The sequence below is a fragment of the Lagopus muta genome, chromosome 3 (genome assembly GCF_023343835.1).
Source record: "Lagopus muta isolate bLagMut1 chromosome 3, bLagMut1 primary, whole genome shotgun sequence".
Classification (NCBI taxonomy): Eukaryota; Metazoa; Chordata; class Aves; order Galliformes; family Phasianidae; genus Lagopus; species Lagopus muta.
The window spans coordinates 46,103,505-46,121,348 of NC_064435.1; the positions used below are offsets into that span (position 1 = coordinate 46,103,505).

The following is a 17,844-nucleotide window of genomic DNA, read 5'->3' on the forward strand; positions in this document are numbered from 1 at the left end:
CTACTGCAGACTGAAGTTTCTCTTCTTTGTGTGCTGCTGTACGCAGGCGAAAGTGACTGTGAGATTCTTGGCTGAAATGATGTTGCTTTCTTGGCATGGGCCTTGCAAATCTTTATGCAAGAATGTCATAAACTCCCACTGCAGTTCCATAAACACAGTATGAGCTGCATGCAAGGCTGTCTCAAGATATCTGCTCCCTCGACCTGGAAAAACTGCAGATGCAAGGCAGAGAATCTCCATGTGAGAGGGAGATTTGTGTGCTAGAATCGACCAGTCTGTGCTGGTGGTGCACCAGTGGGGTTTGAAGTGCATCTCTAACCTGAGAGAGGGTGTTTCCACGACTATATGCTTTCATGTGTGCCAAGGAGGAGTTAAGTAGAAGTGAGCTTCCTCTGTCTCCATGCTAAATGTACTTTTACGCACGTGGATATGCACGCACCTGCATAAACATGACTAAGGACGGTAAAAATTCTCATTAATTTGTGCTCAGCCCTCACTGTATGAAATATGTAATTTTATTCTTGACACACGTACTTGATTCCTGTCAGTCACCATCGGTATGGTAAAATACCTAAGAAGAGAAAATGTGTTTCTCAGCTGAACTTGAGGAGCTGGTGAGGTAATCAGTGTGCTCTTAACTGCATCTTATAGATTATAAAAAAGACGAGTTGCAGAAACCTGTAAGTGTAAGGTTTTGAGTAGTTTCCATGGAGACAACTTGATAGTTACATTGTAGCATCCAAAACTAATTATGCCATGTAATTGTTGGGAAGACATCGGTCTCCATAACAACACCTCTGTGCTACATGACCACTAAGCTAAGTGGCACAGGCTCCCTGCGGCGTGAGCACAATTCAGAAAAGCTGTCTTGTAAGAATAGCTGAGACTTATTGGAGATTTTGCATCTCCAAGTAATGGCAAGTTTTCAGATATTTATTAACAAGCATTGTATAGAGCTACAGTTGTGTATCCACTGAAAATGGCAACTGCACAACTTCTGGGCATGAAAGGGTCACACAGATAAGTACATAAGATGTGTGTTGCAGCTCAGGGTTAGTATTGCAGTATAATCTGTGCTCAGTATAATAGACTTACAATCTCAGCAGACACGAATTGATAAATTGAGCCCAAAGAGATGCTCTGAATTAGTTTTACTTCTGTCCATCATTAATATCCAGTGCACTGTGCACATTTGGGATTGCCATTCTCTCGAACATAAAGATAACTTCAGCAGTGCTGATTTGGAGTATTTTTTTCTCCCCTGCCCTTGAGAGACTGTCTCTATAGATTTGACAGTAGAAAATGGCAATTTAAAAGTAGATTTTGCCTGATGTATGGAATTTTGAATTGCAGAGGGTGCAGGTTTGTTGGTTCCTCTGCGTAATTGATTCCCATTCTCCTGTGTTTCTATTTAGTCTCCTAGAGTTAGTTATATATGGAGAGCTGAGGCTGGGGAATGAATCATAAGTGTGCCAAAGAGATGACAAAAGAATAAGGACTGGGTTGGAAATAGTTTCTATCAGTAATACTGATGTAAACGCCAAAATTATATGGGAAAACTTCGCTGTCTAACATACCAATATAGAAGATTTCAAAATTTAATTGATGTAGGCTTCCAAAAATGACCAAGAAGTAGCCAGGTTCTTCCCCTTTCTGGTTCTTGGTTCTTTTCAAGATCTGGATTGCTGGCTGCTTTTTTTTTACTCTTAGAGACCTTCCTGGGTGAGATGTCTCCAAACTCACAAATCTTGAGCCTGATCGTTGACCTTTGATAGGCACTTGGTGTCACATTCCAGGCTGCTTTCTTCAGAAACTTCTCATGGCAGTGAGATGATGCTGTCTGGAATGAGTCTTCCCATCTCTCTTCCCCTTCCAGCTCAGAACCAAAAATGTGCAAAATCTCAGTGCATTCATTTCTCAATCTCACTCTGGATAGTTTCTTAAGGGTTTAGATTTTGACTTTTGTTGAAAGCTAGCAAATGGCCGTAGGGCTCTGGAGGAGGCAGACTGAATGGCTGATGTCCCCTGCTTTATATTCAGTCCCTGAAAGATGTGGTGCTCAGGGAAGGTACATAAGCTTCACACAATCATGGGATATGACTGCAGGCTGTTTCTGTCCTATCTCTAGCTAGCATGGGAAGGAAGTTGCCAACTCCAGCTTTCTCTCCATGCTTATTGCTATGGATGGCTGTCCCAAGAGGGCAATGGGTCATCTTACAGGGCTTCCTCAACATTACTAAGTGAGTGCTTGGCCAAAGGCTGTGGTCGCTTCCATCACTGCTATGGGACACTCAGGGACTGCTGACGCCCACAGTGCTGAATGCGTAACGCTGTGTTGTTGTTCATAAAAGGCCTTTACTCAAAATGGATTGGCTGTGTTAAAGGATGTGTTGGCCTTAAAAAACAATTTTTCAAGAATCACTTCTTTAAGGTTTTTGATGGAATATTTTGACCTTTTCTATCAGTGAATGGTTAGAAAGCCTTGGAAAGATTGTTGGTTTTGAATGGAAAATTAGGGTTAAAGAATACCAATTCTTCTTTGCAATCTTTAGCATAATAATAATAATAATAATAGCATGTTGATTTATTTCCATTACATCATTACTAAAACAGCAAAAACACATCAGAAAGTGGCAAGGCAAAGACTGTGGCTCTGTTACTGTTGGATTGTACGGAAAGGGGTCAGCAAAGGGTCTTAGTTATCTGGTCTGGGAATTGCTTGTTTATGAATCAGGTTTTCCCAAAGGAGCCATGAGATGGGAGATACAATAGGAAATGGACTTCATACATGCACAGAAATACCAAAGCTGTATGTGGGGGAGAGATGTTGATGGAAACTTGCTATTTTTTGCTAACAGATTTAAAAAAAAAAAATAATTACGCATCCCAAAGTTTCCTATGCTATTTTTGGTACTAGTGATATCCCCACAGAGTTCTGAGTTAGTCATGACAGAAAATTGCTTTAATATCGACAAAGAGTATGAACACTTATCTAAGTGTTTCTATAGGTTATAATAGTGGGAAAAGGCCATTATATTGCTTTTCACGCCTAAAGTATTCCCCTTAAACTAGATGTCATTGTTGCCTCTAACAGTGCCTTATGACCTGTGACCCTGTAGTGTCAGGGGTGTACCAAGGTCAAGACTGCAGAGGTCAGTGGTAGCATATATCTCATCCTGTCTGTCAAAGAATCGCATTTGCTGATGCCTGTACTGTTTTTACTGGCTGCATTCTAACACAAAGATGTGTGGTGGTTGGCCGGAGATGTTAGTTCCATTGCACGTCTGAGAGTACTCACAGTGTTGCTAATCGGGGTTTCCATCTGATGCAGTAAGAGTGTGACCAAAACATGGAATTCCCCAACTGCATGGCAGGTTGAATGCCAACCTGTCTTTTGGAAAGATGTTCGTTTCCTTGGGCGCATGGAAGCATGTTGATGTAGCCTATAACATATCTGCCTTTGTTCCCTTTTTTGCCTTGGTTACATGACTGTTAAAGTCTTCTTTCAGAGGTCACTGTCCCTTGCACTCTGTTCTCGGATGCTTCCAGAGAGAACTGAGAGTGATGGAAAGTATCAGCCTGGTTAATTTGGACTTTAGTGAGAATTATGAAATTTATGAAATGGTGGGCTGAATGGTAAAGAATTATCACAAGTCACTAAAAGCTATCTTTTCCTACTGTATAACCAAGATGTTATAATCACAATACAATTGTGTATAATCAATAGATATCAAGATGTTACAATTGCAATATAATCAAAAGAGTAAGGCAAAGCAAACAAGGATCACAAAAGAGAATAAGTAGAAGAGCTTACCCTTGGATTGAGCTCACTAGAAGATACCAAAAGAGGAGGATCTCCAGAAGAGATCCTTCATCTCTGGTAGCCAGCTCTTAAATAGGTCCAGGAGGGGTGGAGCCTGGCTCCACCCCTTCCGGCAGCACAGGTGAATTGCCTTCACCTGTGCTCCTCTGGCTGACTCATGGCTCACCTCAGGTGATTAATCAGAGGTTCAGGCCGTGACTCAGCAGTTCCCATACACCTACAAATACAGTTTTCTACCACAATGCCAATGTATTCTACCTCCAGGAAACTCAGGCTAGTTTTTCTCATCTTCATGGACTCAAACTGCCGAGAGCTTTACGCTCTGCTCCCTAGATTCATTCCCTGGACACCAGCTGAGTCATCACTGAGCCACTACTGTGGGGAGGTCACAGTTCACCTGTGAGGAGCTTGGAATTGCCTCATCTTTCACCTTTAGTCTGAGATCCTGATGCTGTAAGGCAGGCTGTTAGAGTGATCATTCCTGCCTGATCTGGCTACCAGCCCACCTGCTGGAGCCTTTGGATTTTGGAAGGAAGACAGACACTGGCAGATGCTAAGCTCAGTCCTTTGCAAGCAGCCAATTTCTTTTGGGCCAGATACATATAGCAAACTATCAGTATGCCTATTCAATTTGCCTCTAAAGTGTGACAATGAAAAATAGGGTCTTCTTACGTGGGTTATCAGCCTTCTCTGTCTCTTACAGTAACCTCTATTTCATAATCTCATAAGGGTTAGATGAGGTGAACAACAACTTGAAATGCCAAAAGGCTACTGCTGAGCTTAACATAAGATGAAGTGTATTTTATTGCAGTATTTTAAGAAGCAGAACGTTAGAACAGCTGGCCATTCCCCAGAACTGAAAAAAAATAAATAAATAAATAAAAAAATCAGACAAAATAAATACTTCTTTAATACAGTAGACCATATTACTGACCAGTAAAATTCAGTAAAATACAGTGCTGAACAACTGGCTGTAAAGAAAAAAGAATGCCATGTTTTTTTTACAGGTAGAGATCCACTCAGATGGCATTAGTGGGTTCCTAGTATTTTCAGCAGAAGCAGACATCATGTGAAAATCTTTGTGGGACAGAAGTGGAAAAACTAACAAGCTGCATGCCAAGGGGTATAAGTTTCCCATAAGCTAAGGTCAATATAGAGATCCCTTCTTTTCTCTGATGTGTGTGTTGACTGCAGACTTGCTGCAAATTCTCCTGATGCCTCTGACATCAACCAGTTAACTTTTTTAAACCATGCCTTGGTTCACTCCTGTTGGTGTTAGTGATCTTAATAGTTAGAACACTCACTGCCGCTGTTGTTGCTGTTATTTGACAAGTGCTTGCTCCATTACACAAATATTTAATAATTAATAAAATAAGAACAAGATGATGAATCATGTTGCCCTGCCAGCTTCTGAGATCAAAGGTTTCAAGGGAGAGATGAGATGGCAGGAGCAGTTTAAGGCCATTACAATAGCAGGTCAGAATGCAAGGAAAAAGAGACTCCTCAACAAACTGAATGGCAAAGGAAGAGAGCAATTCAGCATTACAATGCATGAAGCAGGAGGCACTGAGACTTAGTTTGATATAACCAAGAAAAACACATGTATTTAATCTTTTGATTAGATATGCATTAATAGTCAGTCTTGTAGCAGCAAGAAAAGACAAAGCACTGCTCAGCAAAGACAATCAAAATTACTTGGCCTAATGAAGCCTTTGTTTACACCTCTTTAAATGACCTTTTTTGCCCTTATTTGACAGGTCTTCAGCTGCTACATGGATTGTGCTTCTCATCTGCACAACTTATCTAAACAGATGCTATTAGTCTGGTGCATATATGCCCACTTGTTTGAATCGTGATTGATCATGATTCTGTACCAGCAAAGCATGCTTCAGGCAGAACTTAATTTTTCCTCTGTACAGAAGATTAAAGCTGAGAGAAATATCAGTATCTGGATTACATTTTCAGTGGTCACATTTAAGAGAAACATTTAAATATAAATAGTGGCACAGTAAAAATTGAATTAAGTACTATAACCTTTCTGTACTTATAGACTGGAGGTTATCATCATTATCTGCTATCCCATCAGTCCCAGAAAGGGGAAATGTATGTTTTGACCATTACATCCATATATAACAGAGGGCACATGCTTCTTCATTTTGTTTTCTCTTTTTTATGAAAGAAATCTGATGTTTCTGTGGAGTGAAGTGGCTCTTTGGTGTCCAAAAAGAAGAAAATCTTCAATCAAATTCTGTCTTTTTAAAGAGGCAGAAGTTTTTTATAAGAGCTTGGGATATCTGTCAGAATGAGTTATGAGTATTTGTAATTCTTCAGTCATATCCCATCAGTGATGTATGTTTATGCATTTCCATGCTATATATAGTATGTGTGTATATATGAATGGTTGTAGATGTGTGTTTATACACTGGTAGGCCTTCCTGAAATAGGAAGTCTTGTTCACATCTGATCATTATAAACATGACATGATATCCTATCTTTCGTAATAGGAGAATTTTCTCACGCAAAATCTATTAATTAAGTCCAGTAACCCACATACCAACATATCCATCTTTACTTTCTGTAAAGTTGGGGTCTTGGCTGTGTTGGTCATCGCATTCTGGAAACAAAAAGTATATACTAAATACAGTACTGAGAAAATGTTCATAATTGTGCTAAAAAGTTGAGACTATACACCCAATTCCTGAAGCATATGCATGTCCAGGCATGGAAACACAGAGGATTTTCTGACTTTTACAGTCTTGCTAGATGGAAGTTGGAAATCTGCTTTCTCATAGCAGTTGAGGAGATAAGATACAGAGATAGTTGTCTGTGAGATACTCTTTTTAGTTTTGGTAGACATAAAAAACAAATGAAACTTAAAAATACTCAATGATTTTGCTAAATGTGAACATTTATGCTTCTGCTTTGAAAACATGTTAGAGGGCATTTTGCCAAGTTTGTCATTTATTGAATGACTCTTCATCTCTATACACTGAATGCAACGTGTAGGTGGTTTTAAGCGGGTGAGAAGTTAATTGCTATGAAAGTCAAATTGGTTAGTTTAAACTAGAACTAAGTTTTATCTTTATTTTTAAGTGTTCAGCTGCCAGTGCGTATCTAGGCACTGACTGCTTTTGAGTCACTGTAGGTGGAACCAATTGATTTTGCTGTTATTGTTCTAATAATGCTCTAAAACTATAATTACAAAGGACAGAGGAAAGTGACCAAGCCTCTTTTGAGGAAAATGTACTTTAGGGAAGCTGTCAATTTGTGCAGGCATTTAGGCAGATATGAAACAAAGCATCTCAAAGAGATCTACAGCAGCTGGTATAACAGCTGTTTGGCTGAATCCATGCTTTGTGGATTGTGAAATGGCCAGCTCTGTTACCACTGCCATGTTGCCACCACTCTGGAGAAGTTCTTATTTCCATGGCAGATCACTCCCCGGACTGAGCTGAAATTGAACAGTGAAGATTGGTTTTGGTCTGATTTTGCTTGCCAAACAGGTGATGTGCAGGTCTAGGAGGATCTGCTGCGCGCAGTATCCGAAATGATAAAGGTACTTTATTTTGACTGATGACTATGGGAGTAAAGTCATATACTTCTTTTTTTCCTCCACATTTTCTTTGTATTTTTTTCCCTTCTCTATTCAAACAATCCAGATGTGACTTTAGTTCTAGTCCCATCCTATCTTTCTTGCAAGGGAAGTTGTGTTGTCATGGTTGTCATCTACAGCAGGGATTTTTGTTCCACTGCCTACTCTGCCCACCTGAGGTAGATTTCCTGTGCCCGCAACAGCCTCCAGTAATCATTGAGTTTATTGGTGTCTCTGAATGTCCAGTGCTGACTTGCTGCAATTTGTGGAACTTCACAGTCAGCACCTGATCTACAAAGATCTTCTTCAAGTTCTGGGTTATTTCTAAGGGTTTCTCAGTGCACAGTGGACTGTGCTAGTCAGGGTTTAGCTAGGGGAGAGTCAGGTCCCTCAGTATTCTCTCATATTTGACTGTCCCAGTCAGTGCCTTCTTTCTTCATCTGCTTCTGGAGCTGCTCGATCTCTGTATCAAAATATTCTTGCTAAAGTTCAGAGAAGTCAGGCAAAGTCTGCCTTACATTTGAATGTAGCAAGATGGAGGAAAGCTAGATAGAAGTGGCCAGTAGTCCAGCTGAAATGAGAAATGTATGTAAACAAGGAGGAGGTGAAACGGTGTTAATAGCTCAGAAAACCACTGGAAGATTAACTGTTACTTTCCTGCTTTGAAGTTGCTGTTTATTGCAAGATCTCCCTACCTGGCAAGCGTCTTATACATGTACATATACTTATTCTCAAGTAGACGTAGGGAATGTAAAGGGATGTAACACTGAAATTTGGTAAATTCAAAGCGGCTGTCCCTTGAGAAACAAAAGAACAAATATTGTTAGTCATTTTTACCCGCTGTAATTTTTGCCTTTTTCATAGCACCGGACTGTCTTGATGTAGCTGTTTCCAGCAGTACTAGCAGTGATCCGTTTCCCTGGCGATCTTTGACAATTATCTTAGCAGCTGGTTAAAGCATGCAGAACAGGGACACAACAAATATTACGTCTATAAAAAGCTTGAGATTGCTTTAATTCCACCAGCAGGGTGAAAACAAAGGTTACACACATCAGAAGCTTTTTCCTGATCTTTTGAGAAGATGACCTGATGATAAATGGGAAGATTTATTTTGAACAGTGAATGAACTTGATGAGCTGTTTCAAAACACTGTCTTTGGATGAAATATGCGTTTTTGTAAGGACAGAGGTTTTGGCAGTTTGGGGAAGGGAGGTTACAAAGATTGGCTGTGTGTACACAAATTAAGGAAAACTTCATTATAATGTATTCTGTGTTCATTTGCAGCAAGAACGGTGACATTTAACTTTGTAGTTTAACAATGAATCAGAGGAAATATACTATTGATGTGGTATGCGTAGATATAGTTGTAATATTAACAAACTGTGGTCGTGTCTGGACTAAATTCCCCATGTCTTTCAGTCTCAGATAGGAAGATTAAATGAGAATCTACATTTTGAAAATGTCCTTACTGGTGTTGTTGGCGATATAAATAACAAGTTCCCAAACACTTCAGAAATGTTAGATTTTCAAAATCAAAGTCAGCTTTTGCAGCTTGAAAATCTTTCTCTACGGTAACTGTGAAGTCAGAGATGGAGAGGATCAGTGATAGGTTGGTTAGAAAGGGAATGTTTATCTAGCTAGTTCTCACCCATTTTGATGAGGAACTGAGTTTAGGAATCTTTTCTAACCAAGAAGCTTGAAACTTCTGCTCATCCCACTTGTTGTGGGTTGAAATTCTAGAGCCCCACATTCCTCTGCCTGGTCAGGCTGTGGTGTGCCAGTACCCAAAGCTCAGCCTTTCTAACACCACAGAAGAAAAACAGTTTTTCCTCTAAAGGGATTCCTCACAATCCTTACTCCAGGTTCTTTCACCACTGTTCATGCTTTACCAACTTCTGATAAGTTATCTTTGACGGCTGCCATTTCTGCAATGCACAAACTCTGGAGTTTTTGCATGGCTCTGGACATTAGGTAAAAGGCTCCAGCCTCTTTGGTTTCTATTTCACTGTTTGCAATGTTCAGTTCTTTCCTTATCACTGAATCTTGTCAAAGTGTGCCACTCCCATTCAGAGATTGGAACAGGGATCTCAACAGCTTTGTTTTGTGCTGTGAAGACCATGATATAAGTTGAGGAATGAGTGTGTTTCTCTGCTCTTCCAGCTTTTCTAGCTGAGTCCAACCTCACTTCTAGTACTTGCAAGCATCAGAAGTAATGACAAGAAGTGAGTTGTAAAAAGCTGTTGTTTTATAACAATTCTCTGTGGCATAATCCAGACAGAGGACAGGGTCACCCTCTGTTTTCTTGTCTGGTTCTTCTTCACTCCTTCTATTGGAAGGTCTATGGACAGAAATCCCTTCTGGTTCTTGTTTGTTTGTTTGTTTCATTATCTAACTACTCAGAACCAGTCTGTACTCCAGCAGTCCTACAGAATGCATAGAATCGTAGAATGGCTTGGGTTGGAAGGGACCTGAAAGATCGTCTAGTTCCAACCCTAAAGTTGTCAGTCACTAAATCTGGCACTAGACCAGGCTGCCCAGGCCCCATCCAGCCCCGCCTTGAGCATGTCCAAGGATGCTGTGCTCATGGTAAACATTGCTCTAAGCTTCCTTCTTCTCCTTCCTGGTGGGATTTGCAATCCTAGCTGATGCAGACTATCTGCCTTGCCGTGGAAGCTGTTTCAGGTAGAGTAAGTTAGGGTGGACCAATGGATCGGCCCCTGGAGCAGCGCAGGAAATCGGAGCGCTCTCCTTTTATTCACAGACCTGGTTCTGGATAAGTATCTCACCACAAAGGTGCAGTTATTTCCTTCAATGCTGGTATGTCTTGTGAAGAACTGAAACTGTTCTTCATTGTGACAACAAACGTCCTTTGTAATGCGCACATTTTTGTTAAGCTATAAAATAACTTTAAATAAATCAGCAACTGGAACTATAAAAATAGTTGAGATTAACGTCGATAAGTGTTAACTGTGTGCTCCCTTCAAATGCAGGTTGTTTCCATTCTACAACAGAGTGACATGGTAAATGTAGAATGGTTTATTTTAAGAAGTAAAAAGAAAAACAATCTTTTTTTGGGGGGGGAGGAGATAGACAAGGAGGCATTTGAAAAGATTTCTCAGGAACAATTTCAGCTCACATGGAAATGTTTTGTTAGATGATGCTACACTTGGATTTTTTTCCTAATCACTGAAAGCTGTTTCAGAATGTTGCGAAAACGTTCACAGCATAAATGTTTTTAAAAACAGCTTTTGCAGCACTGCACAATCACAGTTCCTACAAGCACACAAGTAGCCAGAGCTCATGGAACTATTGCTGTTTCTAAAATATTTGGGGTTCGGCCATCATGTCTCTATCAGTTGGGAGAATTTGTAACAATGTCAAAATGTGGGGAGGCTTTGTTCAAAACAGACTGGTTTTAGCTAATTAAAATTTTCCTTTCCACCTCCTAGTTTCAGTGGTTCAGCACTAAAATAGATTTGAAAGTCATTACCTTTTAGTTTGCTTGCTTTCCTTTGTCTTGCAAGCTCACTCCTTTTCCAAAGGCAGCTGAACGCCTAGGAGGACAACTGTGACCTTTAAGATGAAGAAAGAGAGATTACTGCACTTAGCGTGATTTTTATTTCAAAGGACATCCAGAACATCAATGTAGGTGTATTTTCTTAAAAGCTAAATACATGTGCACTTAAAACACTTCAAGAAATGCTGAACTGTAGTAAAAGGAAAATTGGCTTCTGAACAATGTGGCTGGAGTGCCTTTAGAGTCTTCCCTTGGAGCAAATCTGATGGTTAGATTCCCTAAAAACTTGTTTCTTTATTTTTAAATGTGCACCTTTTACACAAACGATCAAAGCTGGACATTTTAGTGATGTTTTTCTTTCTTTCTTTCTTTTTTTTTCCTTATGCACACTTACTTCATGTGCTCTTCCAACCCACATTTTGTTTCTCTTTGGCACGGAGGCACTCTTACATAACTTTTCAAAAATACAGCAGTGTTCTGCAGCGATGGTCCAAAAGGCTGCAGCCCGCAGGAGCATTTTTACAGTGTTTTGGGATGGTGGCAGTAGAATGGTGTATTGTTTTTGATAAGGCCTGCGCTCGCAGGGTTCTTAAATGCTTGTTTCTCTGCTCTTGGCCTCTTCTCAAGATTCTAATAAACACGACTCTAAGATGGAGTGGGCGACACAGCTTTGACTTGTGTCACTTCTCAATTGCTGCACTTTAGTTTCTTTCAGGAGAGCAACTTAAAGAAAAGAACACTCTGTAAATGTCACAGCTGCCATCTTTCATAAATTCATGTTTACATGCTTGGTAACGAATGCTGTGTATTTTTTCATAATAAATTAGCATTAGCCTAAGATAAGCTTGGTGCCAGTAATTCCACGGTCATTCACACTGATGTAAGTGGGAAGCTGTGTAGATCACTGCAGCTGCTGTAAGGTGTGCGAGGGGATAACGCAGCCCACTGGTGTGAGATGTAGCTGTATGTTGGAGTGCTGCATTGGAACTGACAGATATCCAGCCTAGCATAAGAGATAAAGTGCACAAAAGGTGCACCTTCAGAGTGGTCAGGCTGCTCAGACTGTGTCAGCTCCCTTTGGCTGCAAATGATTATGGAACAGGTCAAAGTGTGACCTAAGCGTGGACAGGTGAGTTTTGAAGAATAACTCTCAGTTTGTGGCTCATCCTGCTCCCATCTCAGTATCTTCTGGGTGTGTTTACTTATTCATATGTTCACCTGTGTATGTATTTTACTGACATGTAGCTGAGGGCTGCCATGTTTACATTATTGCCCCCCTCCAACTAACTCCTTCAGTGAGGCTGGAGGACTGATGTACAAGCATTTCTTCTCTTGTTGCTTGCGGTCCACAGATTCAGAAACCTGTTTTCTAAAATGCAGCCATAGCAGATACAATGGGTATTGACTAACACACTGTCAGCTCGACCTCTGGTGTGCAGAGTTTACTACAGAGAATCATTTACTTCCCTGCTGGACATGTATTTGTGTTTTAACAGGTCTCTAATAGCTTAAGAAACGAGGTTTCTACTGTCTCTCCTGAGAATCAGCTAGACAAACAACTATTAGGAAATCTTAGCTGATAATTATTTAAATGTTTTGTTTCTTAATTTCATCTTTTGACTTGGGCAACTTTGTGTTATTCTAAATAGTTGCTTTCATTCCTTGGTGCTCATGTTTCCCAAGTATTTGTAAATCATTCCCACAGGCATTGCTTATCCTAACTGTTGACTGCAAATCAATCCCTGCATCTAATGACTCTGTCACTGTTCTCTGAACTCTTTCCATCTTACATTATCCATCTGGCAACAAAATGTGCAAAACTGAGGGCAGCCTGCAGATGTGGTAGCTCCATAACAGGGACTGGGATATGTTGCGAGCCATTCTATGTCAGGAACTAGCTGTTTCTGGAATCAGTGCTGCAAAAATGTAAAGTCATTTGCCCCCATCTTCTCAGCGCAGACACTTTGGTGTAAGAAGAGATATCTTACCCATTGAAGTTGCATGGTTTTTATTTACCTCATTCTCTTTTTTCTTCTTCCTGTCCTCCCTACACCCACAGATACACTTCAGGCTCTCATTCTCATCTGAAATACGAGGCTCTTAAAACCTGGCACCTGACTGATCTCCCCAGTCTACATTACTGTAGGCAAATAAAAACTACCAGATTTCTACAACTGGCATATGCAGTAGGGAACCTTCTGCTCTGATTCCATGCCTCTACTGTATCCCACATTCTGTAGGAGTCAAAATTCAGCTGCAGTGTGATAGTTGCATTATGTGCTCCGTTGACCCGCTAACCTAATGAGAAGCAAGTTTTCCTAGAATCATGGGATGGTTTGGGCTGGAAGGGGCCTTTAAATGTCACCTAGTTTCAGCCACCCTGCGATGGGCAGGGATACCTTGCAGTATATAGGTTGCTCAAAGCCCTATCCAACCTGACTTTGAACTGTGATTCCCAACACTACTCCATATTTCTGCCCCAGGCTGCTTGCACAGCTCTGCATCCCCCGGTGTTGGGCCTTTTTCTGTTGTTTCTGGCCAGAGGAGAAAGGAGGTTCCTCTGTGTAGGCTCTGTTCTCACACAGGGGAGGGAGGTTCGGCAGGAATGGAAGTTCCACCTTCAGCAATGACTCCCCACTTAGAACAGTCCCATTGGGTTTCTTCTGCCCACTGACTTCCTATTTTTGCTATGGAATCTAACAGTTGAAAAAGCAAAGGAAAAAAAAGTGACTACGTATGCAGAGATTTAATTTCAGCTAAAGTATTTCAGTTTTCATTTGTGATATCACAAGGTCACAAGGTTGTTTTTGTTCTTTTTTCCTTTCAATTTTACAGGTTATCACTGCTAGCTTATCACCGTTCTTCTTTGCCATGACTGCCAATGTACTGACAATTTCTTGGTAAGTGCCTACGTGGGCTTTGTTCTTAACAGCAAAAATGAATTTCCACACCGTGCTTCATGTGGAAACACTTTTCAAATGGCAAGTTCTATTAGTGCCAGTAATATTTTGAATGTAAGGAGAACCAGGTGCCCGATGACGGATTCAGTATGGTAATACAAATAGAAGATTGTTTCTTCTGCTTCTGTGGGAGAACGTGGACGTTTTGGACAGTAAGCCCCACCATAATTCACTCAGTGTGTTTTACAGCTAGATAAATGGATGCAACTGGCTCATAAATGACCCATTCAAAGTCATAATATAAATCAGTGGCAGAATAGGAACTAAAATGTAGGAATCATGGTTTGGTAACAACGTCTTCTTAGCCAATGGATTCATGTTTCTGAACAGGCCCTAATGACATCTGTACTGTGAATGCAAAAATACGAGTAGAAAAATAATAATAATGAACTTCTTCTAAAGCTGTATCTGGATTTTGTAATACATGGCCACACCTTACAAATTGCCTATTCTGAAACTTTTAGGTGGAGATGCAGAGGATTGGATTGCAAACCAGAGATGGTGTTTTTGATCTATGTTTGAACAGTGCTCAGCAAAAGGGAATCCCAGTCCAAGGCTGATGCACCTTAGTATTTCTGCCTTGCAAAAAATACTGAAGAAGGGATTTTATCGCTGGGGATAGATCTGTTACTGGAAATAGAAGTCTGCTTGCTGTTGAAAAGCTGTAGAGTCAAACTGTCCTTCAGAGTTTGACTGTCATTCTAAAGATTCAGCCTAGCACTGAATGAAATTAGCATGTTCTTTTTCCAGGCGTGACGAAGAAGGTACAGAAAGGAAAATCTCAGTTTAAACTAGCCCCACATATGTATGTGTGAATATATATCCCCACATGTGTGTTAGGTACATGTAATCTCAAATACTAAAACAAATCAGGAGTGTTTTTTTGTAGCTCTAGAAATACATTTATGTGGCCTATGTGTATATGAGACTGAACTAGTATCAATGTACATATTATGCTCCTGGTACAGGCCGTTAGCTTGCACTTCCTGACCATGTTTACATGTATCTTCAATCTGTCCTATGTGCTAGGGGCAGGCTTTTTATAATACAGATATCACATCATATTCACTGACGTGTATGCTAAAAAAAATGTGTAGCACTGGCAACGTGAACACACGGACCCATATCGCTGCACATGCTCTGCGTGCACTGAAAGCAAATATAAATAATGAACACATCTGTATCATTAAAAGACACTTCTTGTTAGCCCTTAGACCACTGTTATGCTTTCATTGTTACAATTCAAAACCATATTTAAGTCCCATTATTGTTTGTGTCTTGGTATTGCCTTGGCAATCAGCAAACCTCTTAAAATAGTTTCTTAGATGATAGCAGCTGCAGAGCACTTGTGACTTCATTAATCACTGAGTTTTTTAGTGTTGCTCCAGTGTTGCAGTGGACCATATCATACATTAACTTCTGAGTGATGATCAAATGTGGTTAGCTGTGCCTTCCACAATAAACAGAAGACAGAGGATTTGGCAGATGGTAAACCAAAGGTTAAAAAAAAAAAAACCAAAAACAAAATGTTGGCATTTAGCCATGGTTTTTAGCTCTGCTTCGTCTTGAAGCTGTAATGATGGTTTCTGTTGGCTTGGTAGTTTGGTGAGTATGGGTTGGGTGGGCATGAGGGTGCCTGAAGTCCTACAGAAAGGAGTTCTCCTCTAATGTTAAGCCATAAGATGTTAAAAAGCAATTTAAGTGCAAGTACATTTTCATAGAGCACTGGTGTATAATTTAGTATCTTTTGTATAGGACCACTTAGAATGCTACAGCAGTGACAGGTTGGGCATTTTTTTAAGCCTCCATTAAAAAATGTAGAAAATATAACTGTAGAAAGAAAAAAGGAGAGAAGAGACCTAGACAGGCTTGAGCAGTGGGCCCAGGTGAGAGAGTTGGGGCTGTTCAGCCTGGAGAAGAGAAGGCTCCAGGGTGGCAGGAGGGCGGCCTTTCAGTATCTAAAGAGGGACTTTAGGAAAGAAGGGGACAGACTCTTTAGCAAGGTCTGTTGTGATTGGACAATGGGAAATGGTTTCAAACTAAAGGAGGGGAGATTTAGATTGGTTAGAAGCAGTTTACTACGATGAGGATGATGAGGAACAGGTTGTCCAGAGGGGTGGGGGATGCTCCCATCCCTGGACACCCTCAGGGACAGACTGGATAGAGCTCTGAGCAGCCTGGTGTAGCTGCAGGTGTCCCTGTTCATTGCAGAGGAGTTTGGCTAGATGGCCTTTAAGGGTCCCTTCCAACTCAAATGATTCCATGATTCTAAGAGTTGTTTCTAAAACTGTTGGGTATAGCCCTTCATATATTCTCTGGACTTTTCTGCTTAGAAAAAAAGAATTATTATCCATTATCCATTATTATCCATCCTCGACTTTCAAAGAAAACAATGCAGAGGATGCGTTTGTAGCTGGAGATGAAATCTAAGACATGAAGTTAATCTTCTCCAGAAAGAGCTCATGTACTCATGGACACGTGGTTTAGATCTATTTGTAAAGCATGCAGTCCTCCCAGCCCCTTGATCCTTGGTGGTAGTTCCACAACCTGAGGTATTCCATCCCCAGAGCAATCTGCCCAGCACCTACCTCCCAGGGCTGCTCACTGAGTAAGTATAAGGCTGATATTATTAGCTGATATTATCAGCTGATAAGGCTGATGTTATTAATGTTTGTTCCTCTCAGGATCAAGGGGAGTATGTGATCTCTAAAACACCAAAACTAAGGATATAAGGGAATGCAGTGCTGTTAAACACCAGAGAGCCTTCAGCTTCACATGTCTGTATTTTTTCCCTTGGAAAAAAACCCAACTCTTAAAAATGAACTTAACAAAAGTTTGTTTTGTTTATGAAATTCATTAAGGAGCTTTTCTGTTTCATAAGCTAACTAAGCCATTAGGCTCAAAGGAAAGGTCAGTACACTCAGATTTGCACTGTTATGAAAGCAGAGAAGAGTTAGTTTCCTACCCTGTTCCTCTCAGATTTGGGGATTATTGCACACGTTGAGTGGCTTGACATCTTAGTTCGATGAATGGTTTTGCTAGTAAGAACCATTCATCCTAATTTGGAGTCCTGCTTCTAGCCCGAGCCTTGGAGAGAAGTGTGCCAGCACTGTGCTGCGAGCAGTGGGAGAAGGAAGCACTCGGGAACCGCTGCCATTGCAGACTGGGCAGCGCCCTTCCACCAGCTTCCTCACAAACTGCAGTAAGTGCAGGGATTGCTATTGACCTCCCCAGGCCAGGGGGATCTCCCCAGAGCAGAATACAGTTATCCTCCTCATTAGATGCAATCTTCTCTATGTAGCCCTAATACATAGAGGAGTACTTTTCTGGTGGGATCAGTAAAATAGGATGTTTCTTTTATTGACCTCTTCTTAGCAAGACAAAAGAAAACATCACCAGGGATACTGTCTCTAGGTTGAAATATATTTAGACAAATGAGTACCTTTCTCTTCATGTTGTGCTGTTTGGCATTGTATCAAGTAAAGGGACTTGCCTGATGCTGAATTTGTGGTATCCTTTGTTTACAGCCTTGTGATCAGCGGAGTTGGAGAAGCTTTGCTTGTTTACACTGAGAAAACAGGCACGTAAAGAGGAACCAGATCTCAGCAGCTGGAAAAGAGCTGACTTGCAACCCAGAAACCCTATCACAAATAAAATACAGCAGCAAGAATGAAGAAGTGCAATCAAGCACAGGGAAAGGGACCTATTGTCTTTTTTTTTTTTTTTTAATTAAGGAAAAACTATGCCATCAGTAGTGCTGGTAAGAGAACAGCATACTTAGTAGGATAATTATGAGCCTTTGCCTCAAAGCACAACACAAACTATTTCCAATTGATGTGGTAAAAGAAAATCTGCTTGGCCTCATGCCTATGACTTTGTGTAAGAACCTCCCAGTAGCAGCTTCTTGCAGAGGGAATTGAACTCAGGAAAAGCAGCGTTCCCCACTGGATGC

At 40.7% G+C, this 17,844-nt stretch overlaps 1 protein-coding gene across 6 annotated transcripts in view; it reads left to right on the top strand.

Moving 5' to 3' along the window:
* TMEM241 (transmembrane protein 241) overlaps positions 1 to 17,619 on the top strand; it is a 50,568-nt gene extending 32,949 nt beyond the window's left edge. For all 6 annotated transcript variants that reach the window (XM_048938820.1, XM_048938819.1, XM_048938816.1 and 3 more), the window contains 2 exons: positions 13,768 to 13,832; positions 17,420 to 17,619. In XM_048938820.1, coding sequence (XP_048794777.1) covers positions 13,768 to 13,807 — 40 coding nt within the window. In that variant the 3' untranslated portion in view covers positions 13,808 to 13,832; positions 17,420 to 17,619. The remainder of the gene's footprint in view (positions 1 to 13,767; positions 13,833 to 17,419) is intronic.
* The last annotated feature ends 225 nt before the right edge of the window (positions 17,620 to 17,844 follow it).